The sequence below is a fragment of the Nannospalax galili genome, unplaced genomic scaffold, assembly GCF_000622305.1.
Source record: "Nannospalax galili isolate Female #2095 unplaced genomic scaffold, S.galili_v1.0 scaffold215, whole genome shotgun sequence".
NCBI classification, from domain to species: domain Eukaryota; kingdom Metazoa; phylum Chordata; class Mammalia; order Rodentia; family Spalacidae; genus Nannospalax; species Nannospalax galili.
The window spans coordinates 439,132-458,532 of record NW_008338533.1 but is presented as its reverse complement, the minus strand read 5'-3'; the positions used below and the strand labels follow the sequence as shown (position 1 = coordinate 458,532).

The window sequence follows — 19,401 nt, the reverse complement described above, 5'->3', positions numbered from 1 at the left end:
ATATCACAATTTGTAAAAAAAAAAGAAAAAAGTGTGAAAAAAAAAAAAAAAAAAAAAAAAAAAAAAAAAAAAAAAAAAAAAAAAAGTAACAAAAGCAAAAAAGGGACAAGGTATGTTTATGAGAAGGGGACCACAGAGGGAGGGGATCACAAGAAAGAGCAGGCGGACGGGGAAATAAGCTTTGGTTGGGAAGAGGAATATTATTTCTAAAGAAGAAGGCAGCCAAGAAAGCCATACAATAATGCAAATGTTTCAAACAACAAAGAGGAAAAAAGAAAACTCCTGGGGCTGGCTGTGGGCTCCTCTGTAAAACGCTGACACATTCTATAAGGAGGACATGGTAAGTAGGAGATGGCTGGGACTGCCAGCGTCTCAATAAGAGGAGAGGAATGTGTAGTGATGGCAAAGGCTTTCGGACATTCTGTGGAATAAGTTGTAGTAATCCCTAGCATGGTTTCATGACTCCGGCCAAGAATTTTTGGCAACTGGAGGAGTTACACAACTGGCAGAGCACGTGCTCTTCTGTGAGGGAAGCATGCTGGCCAGCAGAGGCTCAGAAAGAATCCCCTTCTATGGAAGGACTGTCAACCCAGGACACTGGCCTAGTATGCATGTAGTAACAAGATCACATAAACAAAGCAGTCACTGCATTCTTTCCTCTTAAGAGGAGTATAATCAACACTCTTCAATCCATCAAGGACTACATAAACAAAGGCAGTACTTCAAAGAGAGATCAGCAAAGGGTGACCCCATTGCCACCAATTTTCCCAAAAAACAGGGCATCTCTACAGAAAATATTTTGGCTGATGTCTACATGTCAGAAAACTGACTCTTCCTCCTTGAATACTCTTACTAAATATTATGCATAGAATGCTTTTGTACATACTGGGACAGATCAGAGAGGAAACATGGTGTTGGCATCTACGAAGTGGGAGCAAAGAGCATGGCCTGGGTCTGCAGGGAAAAATCAAAACACATGATCCATATTTATACAGATCACTCACATTACTTTGCAGGGTAGCTCTGAAATAAACAGGTCATACAACTCTCTACAGCTGCTCATAGGGAAAAGTTGCTTTCTATGCAAAGAACTGTGAGCAGCCAAGACAGATCACCTGAAGGATAGCCTGACCAATTATTCAAAGAGTTCTGGTTGGTTGACCTATAGCAGCAAACAGCCAGTTTAGAATGCATGCAAAGAAGGTAGGGGGGTCAACTAAGAACCCCAGAAGACAAGCTAGACACATGTTTTAAGTGCTAAGTTTGGAAGATGATGATTAGCGCAATAAAAGGGAACATTCTGACTAAAATAAGAACTCACCATTCATCAATAAAACTGACTCTTCAATAAGAGATCTGAGCAGTGTGAGCTTCCCAGAGGCTTATGAGGACAGGCATAAAACAAGACCCTTTGTATGGAAAAATAGTCTATGCAAATAGCAGACATGTTGCTATTTAACACCATACAACCGAAGCAATCTTGAAGCCTTCTCACTCTTTAGCTCCCTGGCTAGAAGCCTCACTCTCACCTAGGAACTTAGACTGTCAGTGCCTGTGACAGACTTACTGATCAGAAACCATGAGCTGGGCCGTAGTAATCTTTAAGTCCTCCAAGTGTTCCTTTTTCCTTTTTCTATTTTCTCTTCCTTTTTTTTTTTTTTTTTTTTTTTTTTTTTTTGAGATGGGGTCTACCAGCTCTTACTAGTCTAGAACTTACTCGCTAGGTAGACCAGGCTGACCTCCATCTCACAGATGACCTCCATCTCCACCTGCCCCTGCCTCCCAAGTGCTGGAATTAAAGGCATGTGCCACTATGCCTGGCTTCTGGTTCCTTCAGGTGTTACTGATACAAGTGAGTTTGACAAAAAGCTATATTGTACAGTCACCACCCTACCTTCAAGCTAGGGGCCAGAAAAAACATCTAGCCCAGGATTCTCAGGTAGGCTTTTCTTTAGGGCCTCACGGAGAAAGCAGTAAGTTCTGCTCTTCAAAGCATAAGCTATGGACCAGTAACCTAGGCATCTCCTGAAAGAGTATTAGAAATGCAGAATCACGGGCCTCAGTTTACACCTACTGAATAAGAATCTGTATCTACAAGATCTCTGTTGATTCTTGGATATTAACATTTGAGAGGCTGGAAACTAGAAGCAGCACATTCAACTGAGCAGTACAGAAAAGGGAGGGTCCTGATCACAGGCCCCTCCTCTGAGACCAATGAAGGGAGGCCCTGTGCTCTCCTGAACTCAGAGTTACCAGCTGGGAGCTGGGAAGGAATTGGCTCCTGGGAGCTGACAGGCTACAGTCCCGCTGTTCCTGTGGGCTGCCTCTGGAGTCACATGGCGAGTCCCCTTCTTGTCATTGCTGATGCACCCTCTTATTGCTGCTGACTATGACCTAGTGAGGTGGATGGCCTTGAACATGCTTGAAGGTGTGTATTTTACTATATACCTCCATTGAACAGGCAATGGCCTCAAGTGTCAGGTAGCAGTAGAAACACAGACCAAAGTTCAATCATTTAATTTCAAGGATTAAGCATAAATATACAGGTGGTGTAGTTGCCTGCAAAACACTTCTTACTCTTTTTAAATAGCAGGTGAGATGTGAGCAACATTTAGAAGGCAGTGAGTTGTGAAAGAAAGAAAAAATGTTAACACTGTCCACTTCAAAAAAAAGGCCACCATTTTTTAAAATTTCATTTCTGTAACAAGTGAGAAACAGTTTTTGTTTTTCAACCAACCTGATAACACGGGTCCCTCATTAGCAGCCTCAGACAAATTAACACTCTCAGAAAATGAATGGATGGAGCTCGATTAACCCACTCTCTGAAAGAAGAAAACAAAAGAGAATGTGTTAATGTCTAAGGCCCAGCATGACAGCTCATAAATAGCAAACAACTACGAAGCAAAGCAAAGAGCCGTAAAGAAAAGATGGGCAGTCTGTTTCTGCTTCAGCTGCAGTGGAGACTGTTGCTTGGCATTTCACACTTGACCCACACTAATGTCTTGACCCACAGAAATGTCTTCATCACTCTGGAACAGAGACTCCCACCCCCACCCCAAGTAATTTGGTTCAGAGTACCCATACTAATTAAATAATATTTCATGGTGTCCCTAAACCAAAATAGTTAAAAATTCTAATGATTAGACTCAACTTAATAAGAATCACTGTCCTAACAACTAAATATTCATTTGAAACAGTAAGAAGAACCCGTATTTTGAGATGGTTTCATTTTACTCTATGGCCAGGCTACTCTTGGACTTAGGATCCTCCTGCCTCAGCCTTCTAATTCTGGGATTACTGATATGTGCCATGACTGGCTTTTAACTTTTGTTTAAATAGCCACATAATATGTCCTGAAGGACAGGCACATATATGTGCCTGGCTTTTTTATGTTTAAATAGCCACATATATGTCCTGAAGGACAGGCACATATATGTTCTGAAGGTTGGTGTGTGAATGTGAACAGTAGAAGAAAAACTTCTCAAGCCCTGGAATCAGATCAGATAGGACCAATTTAATTTTCTCCCTGCCTATATCCATATAGCACTTGCCTTTGATTATAACTACCCCTGAAAACTTACCTGTAGATAGGCACGCCAACATCCTAAGGCAGGGAACATGGGTCATTAACACTGCATTCACAAATGCCTGAAGACTTTCAAAATCCATTTGATGGATGGGTTACCTTTGCCAACTTAAAATGTCACACAGTACCCCTCTGGTTGGTTGTTAGTTTGGGAAACATGACAACTAAGTATTTTTTTTAGCTTCCCCAGAACAGACCTTGAGATGAAGACTGGCATGTGAAGTAACTGACACAGCTAGCTGAGCTGGGGGTTAGGGTGTAAAGTTAAGGGGAGGGGAGGGAATTAAACCAAGCTAATTGGAATGTCAGCACCTATTAGAGTTGTCCCACACTGAGGCAAGGACTCTATAACAATCACCTAAGAGCTGGGAAGGACAGAGAGACAAGTCCCCAGCATGCGCTCACTCAGGTGCCTCAAGGACCTCAAGGACCACTGTGCTGAGGGATGTTGGTTGGGAAGCACCAACAAAAGGATGAGAATCTGAGGGCTCTGGGCAAAGCAGAGCCTTGTCCTGAGAGTCACCAATGTGCTGATATTAAAACCACAGCAACTGGAGACGTCACATCACAACAGAAGCTGAGCGGATATACACAACAGCCAAGCACAGAGGTAACTAACGACACTGGGTCTGCTTCTTCAAAGAGAACATACCCAGTGTCCACGTACTATTTGTACAAATCTGAAGCAGCAATGCACACACCTACTCAAAAGCATATTTAAGGACAGAAAAGAATGTAGTCAGGACCACCTAAAGGTCTTTAAAGATGATTACAATTTTGCTGTGTTGTTGAAAGAGCCACACAGCTGTCCTCACAGGGCCCTGCACCTAACAGCAGCTACTCAGATATACACTGAGCAGCCCCAGCTTAAACCAGCATTCTCAGAGTAAATACATGTGGTCTCATGCCAGGCACCTCTCATTTGGTGGATTTAAACCCAAGGGACACGGAAGACAGCAAGAATCCTTCATTGTCTTGACTTTACAACCTTTCTGAGCCAGGTGTGGTGGTAATACAGAGAACCCAGAACCTGGAAGATGTCAGCAGGATGATCAGGAGTTTGTGGTCATTCCTGGACATATATTGAGTTCTAAGTCAGCCTGGGCTACATGAGACCTTTCTAACAAGAACAGCTAAAACAACAACAAACAAATAAACAACAAAGACCCCCCCACACACACACACACCTCTCTGGTTAGCTCATAAAAAGGAAGACAGTAGAAGCCCCCTGAGTGGTGTCCTTTGTCTGGAGAGAGTACACAAAAGTAAAAAGACCCAGAGTCCCCCTTGCTGGAAACCACTCTTAGGCCCATCACCAAGACTCTTGGCAGCTGCCTACCACCGCTGCACGGACACCACAGCTGCCTCCAGGGCAGGCACTATGTTAGTGGCCCTTCTGCCATGGGGCACAGCCCAGTTTCTCTGGAAAAATAAAAATAGGACTCAACTAACCCCCACGCTGCCCACCAGGCAGAACCCTCCAGGCTGGACAGGAAATGAATCAGAACAAAAGAACAAAGGATGTCATTTTTTGGATGATACAGGCCTGTCATCCAGCTGATTGGAAGGCTGAGACAGGACAATTACAAGCAAAGCAAGTTCAAAGCCAGCTTAGGCAACTTAGTGAGAAAGTCTTAAAATAAGAAGTAAAAAAAGGGCTGGACAGGAAATGAATCAGAACAAAAGAACAAAGGATGTCATTTTTTTTTAGCAGAGTCTCATTATACAAACCTGGCCAACCTGGAACTTGGTATGTAGACCAGGCTGGCCTTGAACTCACAGAGATCTGGCTACCTCTGCCTCCTGAGTGCTGGAAGTGTGTGCCACCATGCCCAGCTTCACTTTGTATGCTGTCTTAAAAAATTAATTTAAAAGACAGTTCTTTTAAAATGATGGGCTGGGGCCACAGCTCAGTAGTGGAACACTTGCACAGGAGAGGCCACAGTGGCCACTGGGCTGCAGTTATCCTACTTCAGACCCAGCCTTGGGAAAAACAGATCAGTTTGAAAACACCCACAAAGAAACGTCATCCTAATAGTCATTTACAGAGAGGGCACAGAGCAAAGGCTTACCTCTCAAAAGCCCTTTCCCTCCCAACCCTCCCCAACCCCACTCCCAGGAAGAAGGTGGCTGGCCTTCAGGTTACAGTTGCTATAGGTAACCTGATACCACTGAATACCAATGGTGCGTCATTATTTAAGAAGAATACCCTTGTCATTCTTTCTGATGGCCATACCATCTTCATAGGAAGTCTGTGACTTTTCCTAGGTTGTGTCCATATTAAAATACCTATTAAAAGGTCTTTTCTGTTTTTCTTCTTACTCCCCAAGAAAAATAAGAAAAATTTCAGAGTGGACTTTAATTTGCACTATTAAAGGACTATAACCAAAGGTAGAGATCAGGAATAATCTGAGTTGAGAGTTCTGTTCCAGGAAAATGGCATTTCTTGTTTTGCTTTGCAATTTTGGAATGGAAGCCCAAATCTATTAATATTTCTCATGGTTATGGCCCTGCTGCTGTAAATAGGATTCCTGGTATCCCAATCCTTAGGCTCTGCCCCTGGTCTGCAACCTCTGAAGGAGCCCTATCTTGGCTCCCAGCTGAGAACTCCCAGGAGGACAGATGTGTTGCAAAGGTACAGTACTGGAGGGAGACTACATATACCTCTGCTAACCAAGAGTCAGAGGATTAGGAAACAGAACCCATTGTACTTAAACCACCACAGCCACAGATGGAAAGGATGGCATCTCCATTTGACTGACTTTGGCACTATGGGTCTCCTCCACCTGGGTTCCACATGGAAGATGGACAGAAAACATTCTTCGGATACTTTAACATGGGAACCAGAGGTGCAGCAGAATGGCCTGTGTCCTTAGAGGCAGTCATGGAAACTTACATGTCCCCCAGTGGCAGTACTTCCCTGGAGCCTGTCTCAACATGGCAGCCATACAGGAGTGAATTCATGAGCAGGCAAAGTATTTATCCTCTCTGCTGACTGAACTTATGCCAGTGCTTTACAAGACTATTAATATACACAGCACACTCGGCTCCTTGTCCAGGATGCCATTTCACGCTATCGGTATCAAAGGAGAAGTTAAATGTCACTGTAGACGTAGCATTTGAAAAGAGAAAGGGTAGGTAGAGTTTCTGTTTCTCTCACAGAGAATGAGATCAAGATATGACACAAGAGCTGCAGAGGACAGGTCACCATTAGCGGTAGTGTGGCCCAGTAAGGACACAGCTTCCAGGGTAAGCAAGCACCCCACCAACCCCTCCTGTTGTGCTCTATATTCTTTGCTTGTCCTCTGTGTCACCTACTCAGCCCAGGCCAGAATGTGCACCTGAGCAGAATGTCATGGCCTGGACTGTAGCAATCAGGCCAAAGAGTAGAGAGGACTTGCGTGCACATCCTTCTAATTGATGGACATGGCATAGTGTTTCCACACATTCATCAGTTCATCAGCATGCTCCAACAGCATGGCTCTGGGTGAGCCCAGGGCACAGCAGGGGCAAGGCCTAGGCCTCTGCTCAGCAAACCCCCTCTAACAGGCATTGACCAGGAGCCCAGACACATAGAAACATCTATCAGGAGGTGACTGAAGAACAACCAGGACAAGGGTTCATTAGGGCAGGGTGCTATTTTGAGGTGGCCAGAGGAAGTTCTCTGGTAAGATTAGCACCTGAGTGAGCTGAGGGCAGAATCCTTGTGCAAACTTCTGTCTGTATAGCAAGCAGAGCTGCCTACAGCTCAAGCACTGGGGTTTGTATAAAAAATAGCAGAGAAAAAGCTGAAGCTCTGGCTATAAAGAGGAGGCAGAGTTTTAAGGGTTTTGTGGTTCTAGTAACAGGGTCTTGAGATCTTTTTACTCTGGGAAGGTACTAGAAAGCTTTGACCACAAGATCCACATCATCTGGATAAGATGTTGAAAGCAATACTGAGAACAGAGTAAAGGGAAGCCAAACCAAGGAACCCTCTTAGCCTACTGCACTTGCCCAAGCAAAAACTTCTAGTAGCCTGGATTAGCTTAGTAGACAGTGCAGACTAAAGCTGAGGTGGTCTCATGAGTTGACAGGAAAATCAAAGTCCTCTTTTAGGCATGACACGTGACACATACAAGGAAAGGTAAATCATGTGAAACAAAGGGTGGATTCACAGCAAGGAAGCCTTCCCTACCTGTAAAGCTCATAGGGAGGTGAGAGACAGGCAGGCTTTCAAAGTAGAAGCTGGCCCTAGTGGCCTGTGCCTGTCACTGCAGCACATGGGAAGCTGAAGCAGCATTCAGCCTTGGCTACATAGTGAGACCCTGAAAGAGGAGACAGAGGAGAGGGGGAAAGAGGGACAGGGGACGAAGGGAGAAGTAGAGGGAGGTGGAAAGGAGAGGGGAAGGAAAAGGAAAAGAAGGAGATGGGGAGGGGGAAGAGATCAACTTCTAGATTTGAAAAGGCAGCTCCTGTAATGTGATTGTTACTCTCAGAAGCTCATGGAGAGATTAGAAACAAATTTGCCTTGCATAGATCTGGGGATCCGGCCAGGTTATAGTTGCTTTGGCCAAGAACAAGAAGTTCTTTCCCGGGAAGGTAGAGCAATTTAGCTTCCTGCCTGTCAGGCTTCTGATGAGATGAGGTCCTCAGGAGGAGGAGTAAGCAGCACAAGAAAATACCACCATCACCAAAGAACTACTTTACCTTCATGCCAAGTTTTAGGCATATTGCCTTTAATCATGTAGAAACACTCTGATCAGGAATGGTTACTAAACATAAGTACACAATTAAAAGTGTTTTCATGATCCAGAGAAAGAAATCAAGGAACACATGGCACAGGACGAGTGCCAGCCCAGACTCTGCCAAGGCCCTCTGCTTTTGCTTCTCAGCCCCCTCCTCTATCTGATGGCACCAGCTGGGCCTTCCTCAGAATCCACTCCACCTTCAAAATTATTCTAATTTTCTTGTATGCACATGTGCGTGCATGTACATTTAAAGAATGGGATTAACCTTAAAAAACATTTCATGAGAAATAAAAATGTAAAAATGTTGGAAATGGCACGCACACCTGCAATCCCATCATTTGTGAGATCATAAATTGGAGGTTAGCCTAAACTACATAGTGAGTTTGAGCCCAGCCTGGGCTGCATAGCAAGGCCTTTCTCAACAAACCAAAGGCTGCATATGTAGCTCCATGACTGAGCACTTGCCTCGACTGTACAAGGCCTTGGGTTCCAGTCCCATCAGTGAAAAAAATAAGTAAGAGCTGCATATTTGCTCCAAATTAGGTAACGGTCTTGGTTTTTAACAGTAAAAACCAACTTCAGTAGCTAGAGTTGGGGATAAAAGACCCAGGCCCTGGTTTCCAGGAGGTCAATGTATACTGAGGAAGAACAGGGCTCCAGAGGTCATGAGAACAGGGGTCAGAACAAGCTGAACCCACAGAGAGTTGGAAGCAGTGATTCAGGTGGACCTGAAGCACAGCAGAAGCTCAGAAGAGAGGAACAGAAACTTGATTCTGACCCTGCTGAGCCCAGGAGATGCAGAGTCTGTAGAGCTGAGGTGTGGTTTACAGTAGGACACATGCTTAGTTCATGTGCAGCCCTGATTCTGTCCCTAAGACCACAAAGCAAATAAAAAAAAGAAGAGGCCAAGGAGTAAAAAAGATATGACACACTTAAGAAACCAGGCATTGAAAGCTTTTAAGCACATAAAGTCTCAAGCCTGAGTCTCTGGAGCCCTAATAAATTTTTTTTTTCTCCAGCAGAGTTCTGAACTAGCTACAGATTGTGCCACACAATTCAGAGCCTCCCCTGCTAAGAGGAAACCTACTGGCCTTTTACTGCCTGATAAGGTGAGACTACACATCTGTCCACCAAATGCAGGTGTATCAAGAACTTGAATAAACTCTAAGCAATAGGGATCCTCACTGCATCCTAACACCTGATCCTCTCTTACCATCTCTATGATGGGCCTGTATAGCTCATGCAGAGAACCAGGTGAAGATAAAAAAAAGTCACTTTGCACCATGATCTCTGCCCTAGTACCAACACAGTCAACACAGGTCCCGTTGTTAATCCCATATCTCACTTGTCCTCCAGGCTAAGGGCACCTAGCACATTCCCAGGACACTTAAGAAAACACCTATAATTTTTTATGTGTATGAGCGTATTGCCTACATATATGTAAGTAACATGCATGTCATGCAGTGCCCGCGGAGGTCAGAAGAAGGTGTTGGATTCCCTGGATCTGGAGTTAAGGACAGTTGTAAGCTGCCATGTGGGTGCTGGGAATTGAACCCAGGTCCTCTGCAAGAGCAGTCAATGATCTTAACCACTGAGACATCTCTCCAGTCCCCCAGGACACTTTTTAATGCAATTTTTAATTAGATTGCCATAGTTTGGCTGAATGTCTTCTAATACACAAAGTTCTCTCTTATTGATAGCTTAAACATATTCCCATTTCAACATGCTACAGGCTCATTTTCAAATTTGTGGCAAATATTTAGGGACATTTGATGCAAAATAATAATGAGAGCAACCTATTTTAGGGGGGTAAGTAATTTTTTTTTTTGACAAATAGTGTCCTATTGAATGAATCGGATGGGTCTCTTCTAACCACAACCAGAATATCTGGGTCACGCTCACCTCTACAACACTTGTGGGTAAGGAGAAAGGGGTACCCACATTATTGTAGAATAATAACACCAGGAAAGTGAACTGAATGAACTCACTTTAAAATAACACCAAATTTAGAACCACATCAAACTTATAATGCATTCTGCTGATATTTTTGATACCATTGCTTTTTAAAAAAATTGTCATGTAACATGATCCAATATTCTTTAACTCACTTTTGACTTTTGAAGCTAAAGAGAGTCCTTTTTGAAAGTAGATGGACTGATCATTTCCCCCGAAGTGTCCCCAGTCTTTGTTACTGTCATTCCAAATACACCCTGAAGCCTCTTGTCATCTTCCATTGTAAAGTCTCCCATGCCTGCCTCAGCCTCAGACATAGATCTACTAGCTCACCACCAGGACTTCAAAGACTTCATGAAGCCCTGTGCCCTCAGCCCTATGGACAAACCCACTTCACAAATTAGTCATGTTACATCGTAATAAGAAGCTGTATTAGCAGAGGAAGGACTTGGTGGCATACGCTTGTAATCCCAGCATTCGGCAAGAAGAGGCAGGTGGATCTCTGTGAGTTTGCGGCCAGCCTGGTCAACAAAGAGAGTCGCAGGCCAGTCAGGGATACATAGTGAGACCCTGTCTCAAAAAATAAAACAACAACAAAAGAATGGACTAACAGGAGGCAGACACACAGAAGAGGGATCTGGGCTTTCAGTTATTAGAGGATCTCTAACAGTATTGCAACAGTTATTACTTCCCTGCACAACCTCAGGACAGCCTGGTATTAGATACCAAGAAGATGAGATGGAAACATGTTGATCTTCAATATCAGACTGTACTACAGACAAATCACGTTATGGCAGAAAGAGAGCAGATTAAGATTTGTTTCTAGATGCAGATACATCCAGAGCAGCCTATTGTCATGACCGCAAGTTCAGGCAGTGCTTACCTTGCCTTGTGAAAAGAGTTGGAGGCCCACGCTCACTAGCTCTGGATTAACAAGTCCCACCTAGTTTCGGATGCCACCAGGAAGTTTCATTTCTCAGAACAGAGAATAAAACCACAGGTCAATCTTATAAAAAGGACCTAGAAAGGAAGGGTCTGCACAGTGGACCAGGGAGAATGAAGGTAAGGGTCATGACAGGTGGAGGAAATGACACAACTGGGTAGAAGCTGAAAGGGACGAGAAGGAGCCGCACTCCCAGAAAAGCCCAGTTCCAATGCATTGTGTTTTCAGGGTGAAATCGAGTCCTCAAATGTGTCTAATCTTCTCTGCAACCAGAATTGGGCACCTGAGTTTCCATCCCTAATTTCATTCAGTCTTTAACTGTCCTACTGTAAAATACAAATACGTATACTCTGCTTTGTGTTGGGATAGTGATAACTGTTCTGCTGAGGAAGGTAAGGGTCACACATCCTGTGCATTTTCACCTGTCCTTCCTCCACCACATTTGCCTCTTCCTTCCTGGCAAGCAGTAGATGCTCATCAATTTCTTGAGTAAATTGAATCTATCTATGCCTTCCATCCAACATTATATCGAATGCTCACAAAGGATAGATAGGAAGCCACATCAAAAAAAAAGCTTTGAGATGTAATTATTCCATAAGTACAAATATAAGGGGGGATGTTTCTACCATCTTAGCAAGATTATATGAGGTGAGGGGGATCGTGGGAGACTTTGACACTTAATCCATCTTTTACCCAACCCTGATTTCAGAATAGCACTGAACACAGAAATCTGTCAGTGTCAAAGAATGACAGAGAAGGGTAGGATGCTCTTAAGATTCAAGACTCACAAGTTCCTTCTCATTCTGTGAAAGAAAAGAGGTCTACCTTTATCTCTTCTTAGTCTGAAAACTCCCTGAGACTGCTTATGTTAAAAGTCATTCTGTCTAATTCAAGATTCCCCAGTGGTCACTAAGAATAGGACATGGGCTGGGACTAGATGTCACATGCTCATCCTTTATTTCCTCAAGGTCCAGGTTGGGACAGCCCATTTACTTAGCCACTGTATCAACTGCAAAGGTATAACATGAAGGGTGTTGTCAAGTTGTGCACAGTGTTAACCAGTGTCACTTTCATAGGACCACCCAGTATATTTTCCTTGAGTATCCAAACTCAAAATGGAAAATTAAGGAAAACAATGAAACTTGAATGCTCTTCCCAGTCCTAACCTTTCACTAAATTCAGAATCTATGGGGTGATTCCATAGAAAACAAGTCGTGCCACTTGTCCACCTCCTACACAGTCTGTGTGCTCTATTTCATCTCTTAACCACATTACATTACCTCTATAAGGTGTTTCAAATCACAGCATCTGTGAAGCCTGCCATTCTTAGGACATTCAGGGACAGACTTACCTGCATATGAGTCTGTTTCTCACCAATGCTGTAAAGATCTCCTGAAATAACTGATGCTGGGGATGCTTGCTGAAATTCCTTTCATTCTTGTAGTTTATACTAAGATGAAACAAACAGAAAAACATTCTATAATAATTATTACCTGGACTGTCTCAAAGTTACCAATGAAAACAAAGGCCATCTGAATTCAGACAATATTGAAGGAGTCTCAACGTTAACATATTACGAAAGGCAAATGTCACCTAGGAACTAGAAACCCAATGATAAAGTTAAGTAGAAGATTATACTCAAGGGCCAAGGAATGTCTCAGAGGGTAAAGGAGACTACTATATAAGACCTGGTGACCTGAGTTCGAGTCACAGAACAAATATGACAGGGGACGGAGAGAGCCAACTCTGCAAAGCTGTCCTCTGATCTCCAAACGTACTTAGGAGCCACATATATATATACTCACACACAAATAATAATTTTTAACTAAAAATCACATTTAAACATACAGATTTCATTTTACCATGTTAATCCAGTCATTCCCTATACACACGTCCAGCTAATATCGATAGACAGGCACACAGAGAGGCAGCACATCAGAGGCCACGCTCTGTACTGCTGTCCATCAAGAAAGAAACCTTCACCTGACTGTCTACCTGCTGTCCCACCTCCCATTAGCTGCTCCAGCTATCAAAATCACCACTTGTCACATGCATTTCCTTGTATTTAATAAGGATTTATTAACAGTTTATTAACCGCTGGTTTTTTCATGGCTGTTATCTGTTTTGCCTATGTGTGTTTGATCAATTTTTTACATTACAGCTTCAGCTTCTTTGGGATGATATTATAGTCCAAAAATAGATTTAAAATACCCCTAAAACTTTCAGCCTGGGAAAAGATATTTCACAAAAACGTGAAATTATTACAATATATGTTATATCATATTTTGCTACATTTTAAAATTGGGTGCTAGGGAGATGGCTCAGCAAGTAAGGGCACTTACTGCCAACTTGAATTCGATCCCTGAAATCCACATGATTGAAGAAGAGAACTGACTCCTGAAAGCTGTCTTCTGGCCTTCATGCATAAACTGTTGTAAGTATGTACAGGAACACAGGCATACACACACAAAATGATAAAGAAATGACTGATTTTTAAGATCGAGACTAAATTAACTAAAATTATATGAATATACCTCTTTCAAGGTAACTTCAGTAACTTATGGTGTCACTTGAACATCTGCTTTTATAGTGTTTCAGATACCATTCAACTGCACATCCCTACGTGGCCAAGTGAAGGCTGTAATCATTTCTCAATATATGTAACTAAGTATGCAACATGTTTTTAGTCTTCAGAAATTAAAAATATGAACCCATGAAATGTTATATGAAACAACGTAAGCCAAACAATTAAGTAGGCATTCTAAAATATTCATGTTGATAGTTCATGCCATTCATTATTTACACAGCACTTACTGGCAAATGGCCTGAACACACTGTAATACTAAGAGCCAGTTCCTAGAAAGGGAGTGGCCCACAGGAATGTATGCTTCACAGGAATATGCTCCTGGAAGGTCCACATGGCAACAGAGAGAAACATGGGTTGACACTCTTTGTGTTAGAGCTGAGATACTATCCCTGTGACTGAGAACCTTGGATTTTTTTTTAACTACCATCTTCTTTAAAAAAAAAATTAAGCGTGTGTGTGTGTGTGTGTGCGTGTGTGTGTGTGTGTGTGTGTGTGTGTGTGTTTGTATATGTCTGTGTGTAGTTCTGTATGTGCCATGAAATGTGTAGGGAGGTTATAAGACAACTTTCAGAAGTTGGTTCTTTCCTTCCATCATGTGGCTCCTAGAGATTGAACTCAAGATGTCAGACTCGGTGGCAGGTACCTTAACCCAGTAAGCCATCTTGCCAGTCCAATTACCATCTTCTTTAGCCACAACATCTGTCACAGTAATGGATTCTTTTATGTCCTTTCTTAACTTTAAAGATGGAGACACAAAAAGCTAAGGTTAAGCCTGGAATTGGCTGACCTAGGTCAACAACCTGGAACTACTTCCTCAATGAACTGCCACATATCATGTCAGCAGGGTTTCCCAAACTTCCTGGTCAATTCCACCTGTGCCTATTCAGTCTGTTACTAAGGCATTTTTTTCTGGAACAATTTACATACTAACTGAAATTATTAAACTAAGAATATCCAGGTTTTAAATTTTCATTTCTGTGATAAAACTTAAATAAGCAAACTCAAGTAGGTTACTAACAGGAAGAGAGATTTCTTACCTAAAATTTTCAAGTTCAACTGCTTCTGTGGACTCATGCCACTGACCTCGAGCTCTGTGACTCCCTGCCTTGAGGGTGGATTCAGACTTTGACATGTTGTTTTGGGCACTATCAAAGTTAATGGCCGGAAGCTAGAGAAATAGAAACAGAGAGTTCATGACCATCACAATTCATCCAACACAAGGTAAAGAAATGTCACAGAATGGGAGAAGCAGAGGAGAGGGCCAAACAATGAGGGTTTTCCCACTAGGCCAATAATTAAGGCGACATCTCTGCTAAATATAAGTTTTCCAAGATTTAATCATCTCTGATTTAGATATTTACTTTCATTTTTATGCTGTTTTGTCAAAAATGATGTCACTTGTTACAGCTTACTGTTATGTATATTCGGTCTCCCTTGATTATAACAGGAATCTGGTTATTTTTCTTCAATGCTGTTTCCACCATACTTAAACTAATGCTAGGGATACAGGCTTAGGGTGAGCCTGGCCAGCAGGGATTTTTTTAAATATAATTTTTAATTGAATTTTTGTGTATATCATACATAAACACATCTTTATATTCCCTTCCCCTTCCCCTTTGGCACCTCCCATAGCCCCCCGCCACTGGAGTTCATACATTCTGTCATTTGTATGAAGGCCTATTATGTAAAGTTTGTGTCCTCAGTGCAAGTTCATCCCCTGGGGTTTAGTCAGCCTGTCTAGAGTCTTTCTCTTCCTCACCCAGCAGTAATCAGCTGCCAATAATTCTCTGACTAAGATGGGGCTTGCTGTTCATTTCCACATTTCTGTGTTGGGTTTTTGTCTGCCTGTGTTTGCGTGGGTCTTGTGTATGTTGACACCAATGCTGTAGGTTTGTATGAGAAGGGTCCCTCTTGCCTGTAGAGCTATTTCCATATGGTCATGCACCTCCTCCATGGCTCTCACAATCTTCTGCCCCCTCTTCCTCAATGGTCCCTGAGTCCTGGGTCGGTGGACCTCAATACAGAAGACCTGTCCAAGGATCCACTCTCTGCTGATGCTTATTCTCTGTGTTTTGGCCATTTGCAGCCTTTTGTATTCCTGTCCCTCTGCTGCATGAGGGAGCTTCATTGATGAGAACTGAAAGATGCATTAGTGTTCTCGTCATCCCTTGTTCTATGTTCTATGAGTATTAGGTCTAAAAGTTGCATCCTAAATGTGCCACTTAGGCTTGGACAATTCACAGAGAATCTCTGTGTGTGACCAGTTGTGGAACTCTGTAATAATCTCTGTCTGCTGAAAAAGAAGTTACTTTGATGGGTGGTGACTGTGATACTTGTCTGTAAATTTAAGGATCCATATTTTGCACATAGTAAGAAATTTCATTTGTCTAGGGGTATGAGAGCTTTGGGTTTTCTCTAAGATCTATGACCTCTCAAGCTATGTGTATTTGGCTAGGTTTATAGTACCAGACATTAGTTTCCTCCCATTGAGTGGGCTTTAAGTCCAATTAGGTAAATTTTACCCCCAAGATAAAACTGACACTACTGTATCATGTCATTTGCAATGCTAGTCATTGATGTGGTTTTTAGGCTTTGAAGCTGGGGTTTGACCATCGACTGATATACCAGTTTGCATAGTGTTCTCCAGAGCTACGAGAGCTAGCCTTCAGGGGAGGTGGCTTCCAAGTCAGTTCTACCTCCATTGCTCCAAATCCGGTGTCCAAAGTATCTTCAGCAATAGGGTCTTACCATCAAGTTCTTGGAGGCAATCAAGGACTGTGGCAATAGTCTCTATAATTTTGGGAGTCTCTTAGATTACCCTGGCCAACAGCTCTAGGGAAAGTTTCTCCACCAGCAGGGATTTTTAACATTTCCCATGTGCTTCAGATGCACAGCTGGAGGCTTTCTGAATCCAGGGAAAGTACACTAAGTAGAACCGAGTGCCTCCCTCCAGCATTCACCAAGTGGTCACACTGCTCACCAGGAGCTAAGAATTCAGTAACAGATAAGAACCCACCACTGTTACTCAGTTTGAACAATGATATTTATGACACTGATAAAAAAAATCTGTTTACTATTAAAAAATAAAATTTTTTAAAGTACTTCAAGATAACTGTGTTACTGTTTACAATATCAACTGTGTAATACATGAATTATCAAGATTAACCTATCAGTAGCTGCCTATAGTTGTGATAACCCTAAGATTTGCTTCTTGAACCTTGTGAATATGAGTATAGCATTGGAAAAAAATGCCCTATCTTTTCCAAAGCACAAATGAAATCTGTCCTATAATCAGTTATTAAAGATGACCTGAGCAAAGCATAGTATGATACAATAAAAGATCCACTTTTCATCTGATTATTCCATTGTGCAGAATTATGGCTGTAGGAGACAGAGCATAGAAATAAATATAAGACCATTATTTCTGTGTGCAAAGACAATGTTCCTAACTTCCTATAAGATTGTGAGCTAATAGATCTAATGTGTTATAAAAATGTATTGCTTCATAACTACCAAAACAATCCATTATTTTCCAGCCACAATTCAATTTTCAAAATAGTGAAAATTCTATTCTGTAAAAATCACCTTTCTATGTCAGTTCATCACTCAGTCTACAGCCCTTGTGAGGAAATGGCCAAAGGGACTGGAGGAAGCAATGTTCAGTAGTAAAAGAAGAAATGCTAGTTAGATTCTGGGGATGTAAACCAACCATTAGCTAGCTGTGTGATCTTGGAGAATTTATTTAATCTCTCTGTATACTGGTTTCCATGTCATTTAAAAATGGAAATTATAACAGTGTATAACTCAGGGTTATAGAACTTAAATAACTTACTACTTATACAGCACTTGCTATGTGCAGGCGTAGTTCTGTTTTTAAATGTTTTATTTATTATTTTTATTTTATGTGTATGCATGTATTGGCTGCATGTAGGTAAGTGCACCCGTGTCATGCAATGCAATGCCCGCAGAGGACAGAAAAGGCTGATGGATCCCCTGGAACTGGAGTTATGGAAAGTTATTAGCTGCCATGTGGGTGCTGGGATTCGAACCCAGGTCTTCTGTAAGAACAGTATTCTTAACCACTGAGCCATCTCTCCATCCCCCCCTAACTGCTTTGAAAAATACTCTTCTAGCTGGGCGTGGTGGCACACGCCTGTAATCTTAGCACTTGGGAGGCAGAGGCAGGCGGATCTTTATAAGTTTGAGGCCAGCTAGGTCTACATAGTGAGTTCTAGGACAGCTGGGGGCTACAGGGAGACCCTGTCTCAAAAAGACCAAAAAAAAAATACTCTTCTAAGCCTTGAAATCATTGCCATTTTGTAAACAAATTTGCTAAATAAATAAGATTTGTCATTAAAAATTAGGTGACTTCTAAATGTGAACTTATAACTTAAAGACATTAACTATAAAGTCAGAGCAGCAAGCAACGTTCTAGGACAGCTGGGGGCTACAGGGAGACCCTGTCTCAAAAAGACCAAAAAAAAAATACTCTTCTAAGCCTTGAAATCATTGCCATTTTGTAAACAAATTTGCTAAATAAATAAGATTTGTCATTAAAAATTAGGTGACTTCTAAATGTGAACTTATAACTTAAAGACATTAACTATAAAGTCAGAGCAGCAAGCACACTTTTGTGTTAGACACAAAATGTCATAACACATAAAGTAGGAGTAGGTTTTCCAGGCCTAAGAAATTAACAAAACTCCTAGAATATTGTTTTTAAGAAAAAACGGAAGCACAAAGCGAACACGTCCAAGCCACTCAAAGAAGAGGGAGTGCCAGAAAGCTGCAAGCTCTCAGCATCCCCCTCAGGGTCAGGCAGCCAGCCAGTGCTAAGAATCAACCCAGGGAAACACAATGGGCAAGATGTACTTGGCAGCTTTACTTGCAAAGACCAGAAACTTTATAATAAGAACCTTGATGCAAGCATGCCCCTTAGATGAATGCAATGTTAGTTCACAATCCATAGCAGTTTCCCTGGGTTCCACAGTGCTCCAGGGCCCACTGGGTCTGACTAGTCCTGAACTTTTGATACTGAACCAAGGCATAGGTTAGAACTTTATGGACCCTGTTTACTGTACTCACCACAGTCTAGCACATGTTTAGTTTACACATCAGCCATCTCCCTGAATCCAGTCACTCTAAAGGCAGAATAATACCTATATATTGTGTTCCTAACACAGCACAGAAAGCTGGGCATATGGCAACTATTCAAGCGTGAAGCTATTGAATGAATACACACTTTGTTTCCAGTCAATTCATGATCCTATAAACCACTTCGGATGCATTCATCCATTCCACACACCTGCTATAGACACACAGTGTACTAGACGTGGAAAGAGGCCCTGGATGGATAGTGACTGAGGAGTTGGCAGTTCAAAACAGGAGAAACTTGAAGTTACTAGTTGGCTTGAGAAATACAGAGCTTGTATGACAGAAAGTGAAGGAGAGATGGTGGTGGTGGACCAAGATATTAGGAGTGCTTCACAGTCCTAGGCAGACTGTTATGCAGATTGAAGTAAAGATGTGTATGCTGTGGAGGGTGCCTGTGTAGCCTGGATGATGGGAACAGAAAGGCAGAGTCAAACTGAAGTAAAGTTACCTT

At 42.2% G+C, this 19,401-nt stretch overlaps 1 protein-coding gene across 6 annotated transcripts in view; it reads right to left on the bottom strand.

Annotated features, from left to right (window-relative positions):
* Nek10 (NIMA related kinase 10) overlaps nt 1–19,401 on the bottom strand; it is a 270,542-nt gene that overhangs the window by 229,649 nt on the left and 21,492 nt on the right. For all 6 annotated transcript variants that reach the window (XM_029563521.1, XM_008833138.3, XM_029563522.1 and 3 more), the window contains exons 4-6: nt 14,834–14,964; nt 12,561–12,659; nt 2,738–2,822 (exon numbers count right to left, since the gene is read on the bottom strand). In XM_029563521.1, the coding sequence (XP_029419381.1) occupies nt 2,738–2,822; nt 12,561–12,659; nt 14,834–14,964 (315 nt within the window). The remainder of the gene's footprint in view (nt 1–2,737; nt 2,823–12,560; nt 12,660–14,833; nt 14,965–19,401) is intronic.